This window comes from Anser brachyrhynchus (genome assembly GCF_964034855.1).
Source record: "Anser brachyrhynchus genome assembly, chromosome: 5".
Classification (NCBI taxonomy): Eukaryota; Metazoa; Chordata; class Aves; order Anseriformes; family Anatidae; genus Anser; species Anser brachyrhynchus.
In genome coordinates, this window is record NC_137699.1 from 9648115 (window position 1) to 9662276 (window position 14162).

The window sequence follows — 14162 nt, forward strand, 5'->3', positions numbered from 1 at the left end:
CTTAATGTGAAAAAAAAGAAGTGAGAACTGCATTCTCTCAGAATGCCTTTGCAGAAATATGCTGAAGAATCTATCTTTAATGCTGTATTTCTGGACTAGGTTTGTTTCAACTAAAGCTGCACATTGAGCCCAAATGTGTTTTGTATTTGTAAAGGGGTCAGACATTCCACAGGTTTTTGCTAAGTTCAGCATGTGGCCTGATATTTGATGGCTAAAATTGTTAATCAGTAGTTCAATATTCAGTCTTTTACTAAGATTTAAGGCTAAATTGGAATTCAGAAAAAATTACCATTCTGATTAAATATTCAGTGTTGATTAAAGCTGTCATCTTCTTGCTTGTTATATGTCCTGAGCCATTGATCTTTACAGAGTAGAGCTAGCCTGCGCAGCTGAGTGGGAAAGAAAAAGAGATTAAGAAACCAGAAACATGTCTATTCAAACAGGAGCTTAAATTTAAGAAATTATTAGTCATTAGTGAAAGCAGTAGACCATAAGTGACTGAAAATTTGAAAAGCGAGTCTAAAGGTACCCTGAGACCACAGTATTTGTTAAATGTTTAACAAGTGTCTGACTCAAGTTTAATCCTAAAATTACTTCCTTACAACATATGACTTGAAGGCATATGAACGCTCACTATTAGACTGTATATTTTTTTCATAACTTTGAGTACTTGTAATAATGAAGCTCAGTCTCCTCTCCTTCAAAGATATCCAAGTTTATTACTGAAAAATGCAATATTCAAATGTGTATGATACAGTAAGTAGTTGCATTTGTACATGTAAACCTTGATAAAGTAAACAGCATCTCAAAGACAAATTTATGCCAAAAGTGTCTTACAATAGTTAATCAGATCGACAGTTTTTTCCTTAGTGAATTCTTTTAGTTCTGGGGTACATACCGGCTTGTAAAAGTAATCTTAAACACAAAAGAAAATGAAAGCTGAGAGGACAGAGGAACTTCTAGCTTGTAGTGCATAAAAGTCACTTTTTCTGAGACACTTGGTGGTAATCTTATTCTAAATACTACTTACAAAGTTTGGATTTATGAATAGAAAAAATAGTTGAAGTTGTATTCTAATTTCTTACTTAGAAACCAAGTTGTATTTAAATATTACATAAATTTCAAATATATACACACTTTAAGAAATCTTTTACGATCATGATATTGCAAGTTAGCCAGGACTATCAGAGTAAAAATGACTGAACTATGTTACGTAGTTAGATTTTACATGAGATTATTTCAAACAACTGAAATTTCAGTGATACTACTCTAGGTAAAAATTAGAGTCAACAGTTTCGTCAATTTTTCAGTACAAAATTCTCAGTCATCTAAATAGGACATAAAATAAAAAGGTGATCTGATTTTTTTTTTTTCATTATTAACAGAAAAACCATCATGTTCTCACTGTTTAAAACCTCATTAGCTTTGGACTGCATTGGGTTTAATCCTAATTTCTCATCTAGTAGCATCTGAACAACTATTTCATGTCAATAAGAGTGCAAACTACAGGGAACATTTAACATCACAGAGGTTACGGCAAGAAGTTAGAACACGCCAACAGAACTGACAAAAGATAATTTCCAGTGCAGCGAGGAGGGAATATACCATTAACCATATACCATATAAAACAAAATCCCAGTCCCGCATTAAAAAAGTTCCTGCATAACACGGAGCAGCAAAGTGATTTCTCTAGAGTTCTTTGTTGTGCTGTTATAAATTTGTGCTGCTGTGGGAACATTGTGCTATCGCAACTATGCCAAAATCATGCCAATACTAATTTTTAGTAAATGTGGTTGCAAGGTCAAAATTAGAGAAAATTGTCCATACTCATCTATTCATTTACATTTAAAAATGCCAGAATTGTGTAGGGTCTTCAGGATGCACGTGTGCGTGCAAGGAGGGACAGAAGGAGTGCAAAATGCAGTGCCTGGGAAAGTGGCAGACGGGACAGATGTAGCAGCACTTTGTGACAAAGGTCATGAGACCTTTGCTTCCTCATGAACATGGTCCCACGAACATGAGACCTTTGCTTCCTCTGATCATCCCCAGCCTCAAAATGCTGGTTGGTTCCATGTCACTCTAACAGGAGGTGGGCTCTGCTGGCAGGAGGTTGAGTACCAACAGATACAGAGAGCTTTTAAAGCTGCTACATTTTCTGCCACAGGAATTAAGGTTTGCAAGTCACTTAAACATTTGGAGAAAGTGTTACTACATACATTTTAGTCCAACTAGACATTAGAACTAACAAAATAACTTCATCTTTCTCAGAAGTCTAACTGGTGAACTCTGAATTCTAGTGTCAGCTGTAACACTGAATAAACATTATTACGACAGGTTGCTTTTAGATTCGGTTCAATCTTTACCCCCAGTAACCAATGTTAGCAGTGGTTCATGAGGATTACAAAAAATAAAATGCTTCTGGAGGTACTACTGTAATTGTAAGTGATCACTGGTACATGGATTGTTATTTTTCCGAAATTATCTATTTTTTGGGGGAGTTTCTTCTCCAATATGCAACACTCACTAGAAAATATGATTGATTTTCCATTAACTTTACTGCCTTCATATTTAGCTGTTTGTACAAAGTGAGTTTACTTAACCATTGCTCAGTGTATATAAAAATCTAGTTTGTAATAGTTCCAATAAAAAATTTGTAATGCATTCAAGTTAACTATGTGAGAACAGCTCATTTTGTTTCCTTCTTATGGACAAGGATCATTTTCAGTCAATCAAAATTGTATGATGCTTCTAAATAGCTTCTAAATAAGGACGTACTAATTTGCCTCTGTACAAACTCAAAGATTAATAAGCCCCATGATGTCACATGGGACCTCAGAAGTAGTGTCACCGGACTCCATAGCTCCAGCAGTTCTCTCTGGCAGCACTTGCATTTGGAGTTTGAAGCAGAAAACAGCTGTGAAGGAAACTGCAGATGTGTACTACTTACATTAGACTGGTCATCTTAATAAGGTTAGAAAAAAAAAATCGCTAATTTTAACCTTTCCGCTTATTAACACTCACCCTAAAGCTGTGTTTCCCAGAACATTTTTCCTCCTGTACAACTTTTGATGAAGAAAACCTCAGGAAATGAATGAATTGATGCATTAAGGTAAGTACCTATTAACCTACTTCCAACTAGACCCTCTAGACTTTTTTCTTTTGAGTTTTCTTTAGATCACTATGGAGCTTAAATGAGATCCTCAGAACATAATTCAAGACTAGTTGCTGTCAGAAAAGGGCATAGCTGATGTGTCTGCTTTGTAGGTCTGAAGATATGTACTTCTAAAGAAACAAACAAAAAAATCAAACCCACAAACCACTTATCGTCCATCATCACACTCGAAATTTTAGCCTTGTCATCATCAATATCAGCTTAAAAGTTCAGCTAAATTTCCTCTATAAATCCTTAAATATAAAGTGGATTGGAAAGATAAAAAAAAAGCCATTGTGTAGTCTGCTTTGTTTCCAAATATTAGCACTCTATCAGGACACCCAATCATTGCATTGTCTTTTTGGTAAGGAAATTAGATGACAGCATAACAAACAGAGAGCCTTTGCTCAAACTACAGGCAACCTTGCTGGCACTCAGCTGTGAATACTGAGCAGTGGATGAATCCCTCGCTATGGAGAGGGACGCTGAGCCCTAAGAAGGAACTTCTCATTAGGAAGGCCAGTGAAACAGAATCTTTGTATGCATTCAAATTCCACACATTTTTTTTTTTTCATTTTTACTAACCAAAATTCAGATCCCACACATTGGGCACAAATTTAGAATGAGAAGTAAATAGAAACGTGTATAATGTATGTGGATTTTTTGCCATTTCTGAAATGAAAATTTCTTTTGTCTGAATCAAAACACTGATTTCGGTTAGGAATCATTAAGACATTTTGGACTAATTCTTTGTATTTAAAAATATCTAGTTGCTCATGCAGTCTCTGTAAGGGCGCATGCATAGAGCAAAATTGTCAGATTAGATCTAAAGCATTTTTGCACAAATTGAAGTTCTAAAGCTTTGTCAGATTTCACAAATGCAGCTTGCATGCACAGTCTATTCATACTGGTCATTTTTTTGGAAAGACAATACTTAGAATATGAAAAGATCATTCACCATTCATAAAATACATTATTCCTGAGGACAGTGTGTGCCTTATACTTTAGTAAAATGACGTGCAGTCTATGCAAACAGCATACTAAACGAAGTCTAGCAAAAAGTTCTCAGCTTAAGCAAATGGCTACTAGTGGCAAAACTTCAGACATTGTTCATGTCCTTCAGAAACAAAGGAACACACACAGTGTTTCTCCAAAATTTCTTGTGCTTTTCCAGTGCATAATCTGCACTATGTCAGATCTACATACTTGCCTTTGATATATTTCTGTACACCAGTGCTGAAAATCATTAAGAATATATATATATTTAAATCCAAAATCATACTCAAATACAAAACATCTTTCTTTCATATGCACTTGGAAATTCAGTTGCAATTTGCCTAAGTATATTTTCACATGTGGCAATATTGACATCAGAAATGAGAAAGTATAAAATAATCAATATTTCCGATTTTTGCCAAATTTTATCCTAAATCTTTATACCTTGGGCCAGCCAAGGCATTTTGTTTTTAGAGAAAACATTAAAAAGAGAGCTCATCTGTGACCTTTTGAAGAACTGAAGTATTATCACTACCTGGCACAAAAATGGGACCTGGGACACCTGGTTAATGCTGTCAAGTGGTGCTTGATACTCCACAGTATGAAACAGAGAGAGAATAAATTAACTTAAATAGCAAGAACCTATGAGCACTGAGGAGAGGGCTGATATTTCTGATAAGGACTCCTGAGGAACTTAGCGTGCAACCCAAAATATGAAGGAAAAAACCCAGCCCTTCCAAAATATGGAAAGCTGAGTTCCATCAGCCCATTATCATAGATCTAATGGCTAATACATCTGATTTGATCATACCTTCCAATCTCCTTCCTCCTTTTTGTAATAGTGCAGATATTCCTATAGTTGCCTTGTCTGGTCACAGAGAGCTGGAATTAACCACAGAATTTCATGAATACGGTGAAATGAGTAAAGAACTTAAGGTATGATGCTAGGTCCACTGGCAGATATTACTCATCTACTTTGATGGGCTCTTGACTCTTAAAAATCATTTTTATATAGCATAATACAAAAAAAAAAGTGATTGTTCTAATATATGCAAGTGAGTACTGGAATCATACTTTTTGGCTCAATATGTTATTTTAACAAGTAAAATTTCATGTCTTTTCATATCTGTCAGCAGTGATTTCATTGCAGCTTTATCCCTAAAATAATGCTAAAACTTGCAGCCTTTATAGTTCATGTGCTTTTGTTGGCTCTTTTATTTTTTCTCACCCAGTATAAAGAACGATTATTAAAATTGCAGAAGATAAACAGAATGACTGTAACTTGGTTTCCCCACTCCCTTCTCTGCAAGTGAACACTGCCCGCTTGTTTTGATTTTTTTAAATTAAGTGCTTATCTATTCCCAAATTATGAAACGTTAATACAGTTCCATCACCAAAATGTGACTGACCATAAGCAACACTACCCCATACTGTATGCACATAAAAAATGAAATTTGATTCTTTATATATGAACATCTACTTTTTAGAGTGATTTTATCCAAAAAGGCCCCCAAAACTGTAAGAAGGCATACAAATAATAATAAAAAATCTAAAAGTAACCACTGTGTGTGTGTGCTTTTATATACAATCTGTATAGATATCTGCCTGCATCTAATTCCCATGCTTTGACTTATTTAGCCCAATAAAAGAAGTGCACATTACTGGAACATTTACTATTACAATAAGAAGAGCATTGTTATAAGGTGCTCTGCTTCTCCTTCCCTGAACAAGCAAGTCAAAATGTTATACGGTATGTCTGATATATATCTGCATAAGCTTGCATACTATAAATAGTTAATTTTATATTCAGAACAAAGTCATTTGCACTGTATTAGAATATTTCAAGTTAGCATTCTGTGAAGTCATGGAATCACTGCTCAGACAGTTCAAAGAGAACAGTAACACAGTTGGACATCTGCATGATACATTAGAGCATGGAAATGACAGTTCTTTCATCCTGGATGTGTGTGGAGGTGGCCTTTCTGCACATAAAAGTGGAAAGACAACTCACAGCCATGTCATTTTCAAATACAGCTGCAGTGTGGGCAATGCAATGTGTTCTCTTAGTGCTGCTTTCTCTTTGAATTTAGATTTTTTGGTTTTCAACTAGAAGGATAAATTAATGACACTGATGTGCAAATCTTAAACTGCATAGTATATATTAAGCAGCCATATACCCCTTTTCTAGGGTAGGACCACATCCACAATCTCAACAAGAGACTAGGACAAACCTGACAAAACAGTAAGCCTGAAAGCTCATTTATATCAAGTTATGGCCACAAAGGCAACAACTGCTTTTTTCTTCAGAGGCATTACAGATGCAGCTGAGCAATCAGAAGCTGTAGTGGATATCATGTAATTTGTTTTTGTCATGCCCATACTGTGTAAGTTTACAGGCAATTTTTTGTTTTCATTACGCTGTTAGTACCTTCATGAACAGCACAAATGTTCATTGCCTTTTTAAAAAGCAGTATCCAAATTTTTAATCCGTCTGCACATTCCTGAGTGCCAGTACTTGGTGCTCCCCACAGACCAGTTACTGATAACGCTCTTCATTTTCTTCATTGGAAGCACCTGTTTTCCGCTTCCTACCAAAGCCTGCAACTGTACAGCCCAGCAGGAACATATATACATTGCCAATCTCATAGACTGATGACAGACTGACTTCATTTTGAAACTGCACTCTTCAACTTCCAAACAGCGTTTCTGTTGCAGCATGGTATTGACTAAGGCCATTCATGGTGATATTGTTTCCCATTCTTTTTTCTTTCTCTCTGCAAATGCTCTAGTTCAGCCTCATACATCATTTCCTGGACTAAGTATTTCTCTCTCCTCATTCTGTCGCACAAGTCTTTGGGCATGTCTGGAATCAGGTAAGCAATGAAAGACTTGATTCCAAAAACAAGGTGCTGAAAAGAAGAAAGAAAAGAATTGCTTCAAAGATGCGTAAATACTCATTTCTAGAACCAAATTTTAGGGGCCTAAAAATCAGCGGCAAATCTGTAACAGGGATTCGATTCGTGACTGAAAAGTGACTCTTTTTTTTAAATCTCTCTCAAAATAATATATATTCACACACACACATGTGTAAATAGTCTGTCGGGAATGGGAAAATGCTGCAGTCTTAACAAAAGTAAAACTAAGGGTATAAGTAGTGATCGAAATTAATATGAGACAGCAGGATCTGCTGGTTAGAGTAATGATAGCAACCATTACATATAAGCAGTCTTTGTTAAGAACTTGTAGTCAAAGTAATTAACCAGTTCCCCACACAGCATACCGTACCTTCTTCAAAATTAGTACACATTTCTAGTTTTATATCAGGGTACAATCACGCATCATTTTTCTGACACACACTTGAACTTGTAATAAGTTTAATGTACACAGAAGTTGAATGTCTGATTTTTCAATTAAACATCAATGGTTTTGTTGAGAACCAACATTATTTATAAGATTACTTAAGAAAATATGATTTTGGAGGGACTGAAATCTGCACATGCTCTGTCAATTCACTTTGAAGCAGTTGATTGACAACAGTATGGGGGTGAGTGATTTTTTTTTCCTCTTTCAACTATAACGAACAAGCAACTAATGATAATGACACTTCCTTTACAGGACTATTATAAAAAATCAACTTGAACTTCAAAGAGATAGAAAGGAATTGCTCCTTTCCACGACTAACCTCAAAAACTATAATGAAGGCCAGCCGTGCTGCCAGGACATGCCAGAACTGCAAAGTGAATTCATATGGAGTTGAACTCCATGGTGGGGCTCTGTAATCTCTATACCTGTAAGACAAAGAAAAACTCATTAAGTTAGTCTGCGCTCAAAACCCAGAACATGATGAAGAGCTCTCAAGCTTGTCCCAGAGCTGCCTAAAAGGACAGAACTTGAATTGAAAGCATACTTCAAGAGTAATTCAATGAAAAGTAGTAGTCTATAATACAGGTATTAAATACAGCTGCTTATAAGATGGTACTGTTTGGTTCCAAAAAGCCATAGCAAACATTTCCTTTTCTTGTTACACAGCTGACACCTTGGAGTATCAAGTTCAAATTCACTGGCTCTAAATTGATTCTCATCTTTTCTTATAAGCAGTTGAGATTCTCAAGACAAGTCTTGTATAAACATAGCATGACTGTAGAGCTTAGCGAATCCAAGATAACTCTCACTATAAAACTAAATCCGAAACCTGAAGTAGTAAAATTATGCATTGTCATATTTAATCTTTATGCTGAATTTCTCGTATTCATCTTGCATAACTGTTTGGGCTGGGTTACACGCAAAACAAAGATTTTACTTGCATATTTTAATTAATAGACCTCAGAGTGCTGAACCAAAATGAAACAAGACTTTTTAGCCTTATTTACAGCTGGGGAAACTCCCAAATGAAATAATTCATACAGGCCTGTAACACATGGCTTACTGGAGTCCTGGAAAAGCTAAGAATAGAACATGGGTTTCCAGCATCTTAGCATTGCATCCTGCAACACAGCTTTAGCATCTGAGATTTCCCTGTTGAACAAACTTGAACTTCAATACTTTTACAGGCAAAAATTAAACTCTTCTGCCAGTAATTTAATCACCGACTTTCCATTTAATGCCTATAATAATGTCTGTGTCTACATTACAGCAGGGGGAGCATCTCAATATACCGGCAGTATCCTGAGTATCCCATTCCAAGTTCACTCAAATCAAATACTGATAAGCTGCTGTTGACATATCCTTTTAAGCATCTGAAAGAAAAAGACATAGCATCAGGATTTTTTTTATAAAGTGGTTATATAGCATAAATTCTGTATGTAAGCGTATTCTGCCATCGCATATCGTGAACATACTGTTTTATTTGCTTATTAAGACAAAAGCAATTCTAAAATTTTATACACAGAGGCCAAGTGTTATTGGAAGAAATCAAGTAACTTCTGTTTCAGGGATAACACAATTTTAAAAAATGTTTTGAGCACTTCTTGTTTTTTTGACTTATCTACTAGCAGCTATAAAACAAACCATTTTGCTACAAACAGCGTTCTTCACTGTTGCCTCTTAAAAATACTGAACTTACAAAGATGGATAGAGAGAAAGAGAATAGAGTAATTTCATATCCTTGCATAATCTGCCACTAGTCATGCAACATATTCTAAAAAAAGACAGGTTTTATGAACCAAATCAAAGAACAGTAGAGAGAACAGTGTATATATACCAAATAGACATTTGGAGGTAACAATTTTTTGGTGTTAATGTCAGAAATCACTTAAGTACACTGAATTATCACTGCAGGAGTGTAATTTTTTCATGTCCCTGGAAAACCAGACACCTAAGCCATCCTGTCCTACTGAAAGTGTGTCCTGTAATGTAAAGAAGGGGCTCCTGAAAGGCAAAGAACATTTAAAAAGACAAGGTATCTGTTATATCCCCTGAGGTTTGCTGTACTGAGCCCTGAGGACTTCCAATCACAACAAGAAAAAGAGTAAATAGGATTACACAGTTCTCTATTAAACAGGCAGTCCTCATTAAAGAGAAGCCAATGAGGAGAGGTGCTCTGCTGGATCTTACTCTCACCAACAAGGAGGAGCTGGTGGGGATTGTGAAACTTAAAGGCAGCCTAGGCTGCAGTGATCATGAAACAGTGGCCCGAGAAAACTGGTTAATGTTCAAGGAACACCTCCTTCAAACTCAGAGACGTTAGTAAGTATCTGGAGAGAAGTTTAGGAAACCGGCCTGGTTATGCAAAATAGGAAAGATACTTTGCTTGAGGCCAAGAAGCATTATATAAGGAACTAGTCCAAAGAATGTCAAGGCCAATCTTTCCGGACCTTGGCAGAAAGTATTTCTGGAGAGAAATAGACAGAGAACGTTAGGATACAAGAGTGTTTGGGAACATAGATGTGTGTGTGGGAAATTAGTGGGAGAACACGGAACAAAACCATGGCGGAAAAGAACAATTCATCTAGGAAGTGCCTGAAAACTGTGGGCAATGTATACTGAATTATGTAGTATGCATTTAGAAGAGAAGCAAGGATTTTCTGCTGATATAACTGTGGAGCTAGTCAGCAAACACTCTGGAATGGCTAAGTTACTTGCACCAAACACCTGAAAAGGTTTGTAAAGATGTAAAGGATGAAATATTACTGATGAAGTATGTTAACACAGAAAGACAGTAGCACAAGTGTGCTTCCACTGAAATATGCATGTATATTTAAAAAAAATCTTCATTACTTTTCTTGTCTGTATCCTTGATCTGTACAGGGACCATATTTGTATGCATAGACAAAACGTGGAATGTAGTCGGAAGTAATGGCAATAACAAAGGCATTAGTGATGACAGCCAGAACTCCAATTCCTTCAAGAATCCCATACCAGATACCTAGAAACAAGATAAATAACAAAGCCATTAGTTTTTAATAGTGATATTGAGTCACAAAAAGTCATACTGGTGATATTATTTGTCACATACTTTTCCTTGCTTCTTGAAAAAGAAACATTGAGTCAGAAAAAACAGTCAAGATTAAGCCACGTCCTCACATTCTTGCCATGACAGGCTACACCCGAATGAAGTGCCTGGCAGAGAAGGACCTGGGAGTTTTGGTTGATAGTCGGCTCAATATGAGCCAGCAGTGTGCCCAGGTGGCCAAGAAGGCCAACAGCATCCTGGTTTGCATAAGAAACAGTGTGGCCAGCAGGTCTAGGGAAGTGATTGTCCCCCTGTACTTGGCTCTGATGAGGCCGCACCTCGAGTACTGTGTTCAGTTTTGGGCCCCTCGCTACAAGAAGGACATGGAGGTGCTCGAGTGTGTCCAGAGAAGGGCGACGAGGCTGGTGAGGGGTCTGGAGAACAAGTCTTACGAGGAGCGGCTGAGGGAGCTGGGGTTGTTCAGCCTGGAGAAGAGGAGGTTCAGGGGCGACCTTATCGCACTCTACAGGTACCTTAAAGGAGGCTGTAGCGAGGTGGGGTTGGTCTGTTCTCCCACGTGCCAGGTGACAGGACAAGGGGGAATGGGCTAAAGTTGCGCCAGGGGAGGTTTAGGTTGGATGTTAGGAAGAACTTCTTTACTGAAAGGGTTGTTAGGCATTGGAAAGGGCTGCCCAGGGAAGTGGTTGCGTCACCATCCCTGGTGGTCTTTAAAAGACGTTTAGATGTTGAGCTTAGTGAAATGGTTTAGTGGAGGACTTGTAAGTGTTAAGTCAGAGGTTGGACTAGGTGATCTTGGAGGTCTCTTCCAGCCTAGATGATTCTGTGATTCTGTGAAGTCTGGCACACCCTATTGAGAAGAAATATCTAGGCAATGAACACAATAAAGGCCAAGTACAAGACTTTGGAAAGACACTTCTGTATTTTTATTTAATTCCATTGTGAAAAAAAATTGAATTTAATTCTTATATTTCATTTTAAAATTCAATTGATTTTGGAGAGCACCTTGGATCTGGAGTTTCAGAAATCAGAAGTCTAATGCAAGGGCCATTTAAGCAATACCATTTAAGCATCTGAACAAATGGCCTGTTTTCAAAATTTTAACTGTTACAATCCCTTATCGGAAATGGAAAGAAAATCTGAAAAGTCCTTTTAGCTAAGCAGCTGAGTATGTTTTTGTTGCTTAACAGGACAGTCATCCTTGATATCTGTAGGTTACATGCCAGTTCAAGTGACATCAAAGACGAAAACAAAGAGAGATGGTACCAGACAGTGATAGTTAGGTTCTCTCACCTATATCTGTTGCTCTTGCAGGCATAGGTCTTCTCCACTGAGTGACAAACTTATATGCATCTAACCTTATTTCTATGATATTGTTCAGCAATGCCAGGAGAGGTGCCAGTGGGAAGGCAGCAACAAAGATAGTGGTGAAGCCAAACTGTAAAACTAGATAAGCATTTCTGTGGTTAGAAATTGGATGTGCAAGAAGTTCTTTTAACGTAAAACGTTCTCCTCCCACTTGCCCAGCCCCTTCTCATTAAAAAACAACAACAACAACCCTGACATCTCTATAAGTTTGCTTACCCATCTCCAAGTATTCATCCATTAAGCCATGGAGATTCATAGGCTGCAAATTCCAATCTTTCTCCCACTGAGGTAGAGAAATTTTATGCTCCATTGATTGTCCTCTCCTCTTCATTTTGCGTCGTGACCACCAATTCTGTAATAAACTGTATTAGACGAAGTATTATTGACTGTTCTTGCTCAGTAATTTGCAATACTAGCTGCTATTGTTTTGAATGGCACCTAAGTGTTAGGTATTTTTTTCTGGAAATATTTACAATATTGTGTAAGATAAATTTCAAATAGTTTTCAGACCTTTTCAACTTTTCATGATGATTTAAATTTTGTCTTTAACATAGCATGTCAGGCATTGTACAAACAAGCTTTTCAGAATACAGAACCTGCCTTTTTTTTTTTTTTTTTTTTAAGGATTTTTACCTGTATCAATAAAAAAGAACAGGAAATAATCACATATACTGAAAGCATTAAAAGAAAAATGCTTTATTTTTAATACTGTAAAAGACAAACCAAGTAAGTAGAGCTCATTAGGAACACTGGCACTAGAATATTTTGAACAGTAGAATATAACTGCTATTTTTTGAACAAACCTATAAATCTAAATGTTGTTCAGAACATTTTTCCTTTTGAAGCAGGACATGGTATCCAAAAAGATGCTGCTAAAGACTTTTTTTATGAAGCTGTGCAGAGGTCCTTTCACAAAGCAGTTATAAATATTAAATGGTCTTATACACTGAAGTGTTATACATAGGAAAATATTATCTAGTACTGACAAAGGTAGCACTAAAAGGCTATTATTTGTTTCTAGATATTACTGAAAGAAAAAAGAGACCAAATATGGGAAATCATTTTTATAAGTATTTTTATTATTTTTTTCTGCTCAAACTGATTTAGTGCTTCACTCTTGATTGTCTTGTTACTGAATGACCTCAGTTGCAAACAATGGTTTTGTGAAAACAAAACACTGCTTTCCGTAAAGGAACACAAGCACGTTCTAAAATAAATTCTCGACAGTGTTAAGATACTGCTGGGCTGAGAAGACAGGAAGCCTGATACTTCAAGTAGATTTCTTCTTTTCAGAAATGCACATCTCAAAACAACGCAGTAGCAATGATTTGCAGACTGCCTGCACATTGTAAGCGTAACCTTTTCTGACATTATCAAGGTTGAGACTTGGATTAAATTAATATTTGATGAGCAACCTTTTCTTTGGCTGAAAACATATTTTTTCAGTTTCAAAAGAACTGTAACTCTTAGCCCATTACTCTTTTCAGTAGTTGGACAGCTCTGTTTGTATTAGGGCAAATGAACTTAAAATAAACAATTTAGCTAGTTAATGTAGCCTGAGAAACTTTTTTTTTTTTTTTTAAACTGCTTCCCTTGGTAAAGAGTAAATTTACAGTATGTGATGGTGAGATGCAAACACTATAAACATTCTCCAGGCACGTGTTGTTCTTGAAACAGTTATTTTGGCAGAAGTCTACTATTTTTACTCTATTTTTTCTTACAGCACGTAGGGAAAGAACATAAACCCAGTTATGTATTTCACAACTGTATTTTTAGGCCTCAGAGCTAGTACTGAACACAAAACTAAGTAAATACTACTAACAATTTCTTGTCACCCTTTGGGGATGGCTGAAAATCAACACTATGTTTTGAGTGATAAAGCAAAACACTTAAACCTGAACCTGCTGAAGAATTCCATTTTATGTCCTTCTGAAAATATACTTCTAGAGATCAGCAATGCACCTGCACATGATTTTTGTCAAGACGATGATAAATTTTAATTAAAGGTGATATTTTACCCTCCATTCATATGAAGACGTTCCCCTGTTGCTGAATCAGCACTAATATGGAACCACTATCTGTAAAACAAATATTAGCAACAGAACTTACGGATAGCCTAGCTCCATGAAATTGTTCCACATTTGTTTTAAAACCATAATAACTCCCATCTGCAGACACAGATCTATCAAGCAGCCACTGGGATGACACTGAAATGAAAAAGGAAAAGATTAGTAGTTC

General features: G+C 36.5%; 1 protein-coding gene across 22 annotated transcripts in view; it reads right to left on the minus strand.

Moving 5' to 3' along the window:
- Window positions 1-699: 699 nt before the first annotated feature.
- Window positions 700-14162, minus strand: part of ANO3 (anoctamin 3) — a 262541-nt gene continuing 249078 nt past the window's right edge. For all 22 annotated transcript variants that reach the window (XM_080593074.1, XM_080593070.1, XM_080593086.1 and 19 more), the window contains 7 exons: window positions 14034-14131; window positions 12141-12286; window positions 11850-12002; window positions 10364-10511; window positions 8803-8883; window positions 7830-7935; window positions 700-7056 (listed from right to left, as the gene is read on the minus strand). In XM_080593074.1, the coding sequence (XP_080449200.1) occupies window positions 6874-7056; window positions 7830-7935; window positions 8803-8883; window positions 10364-10511; window positions 11850-12002; window positions 12141-12286; window positions 14034-14131 (915 nt within the window). In that variant the 3' untranslated portion in view covers window positions 700-6873. The remainder of the gene's footprint in view (window positions 7057-7829; window positions 7936-8802; window positions 8884-10363; window positions 10512-11849; window positions 12003-12140; window positions 12287-14033; window positions 14132-14162) is intronic.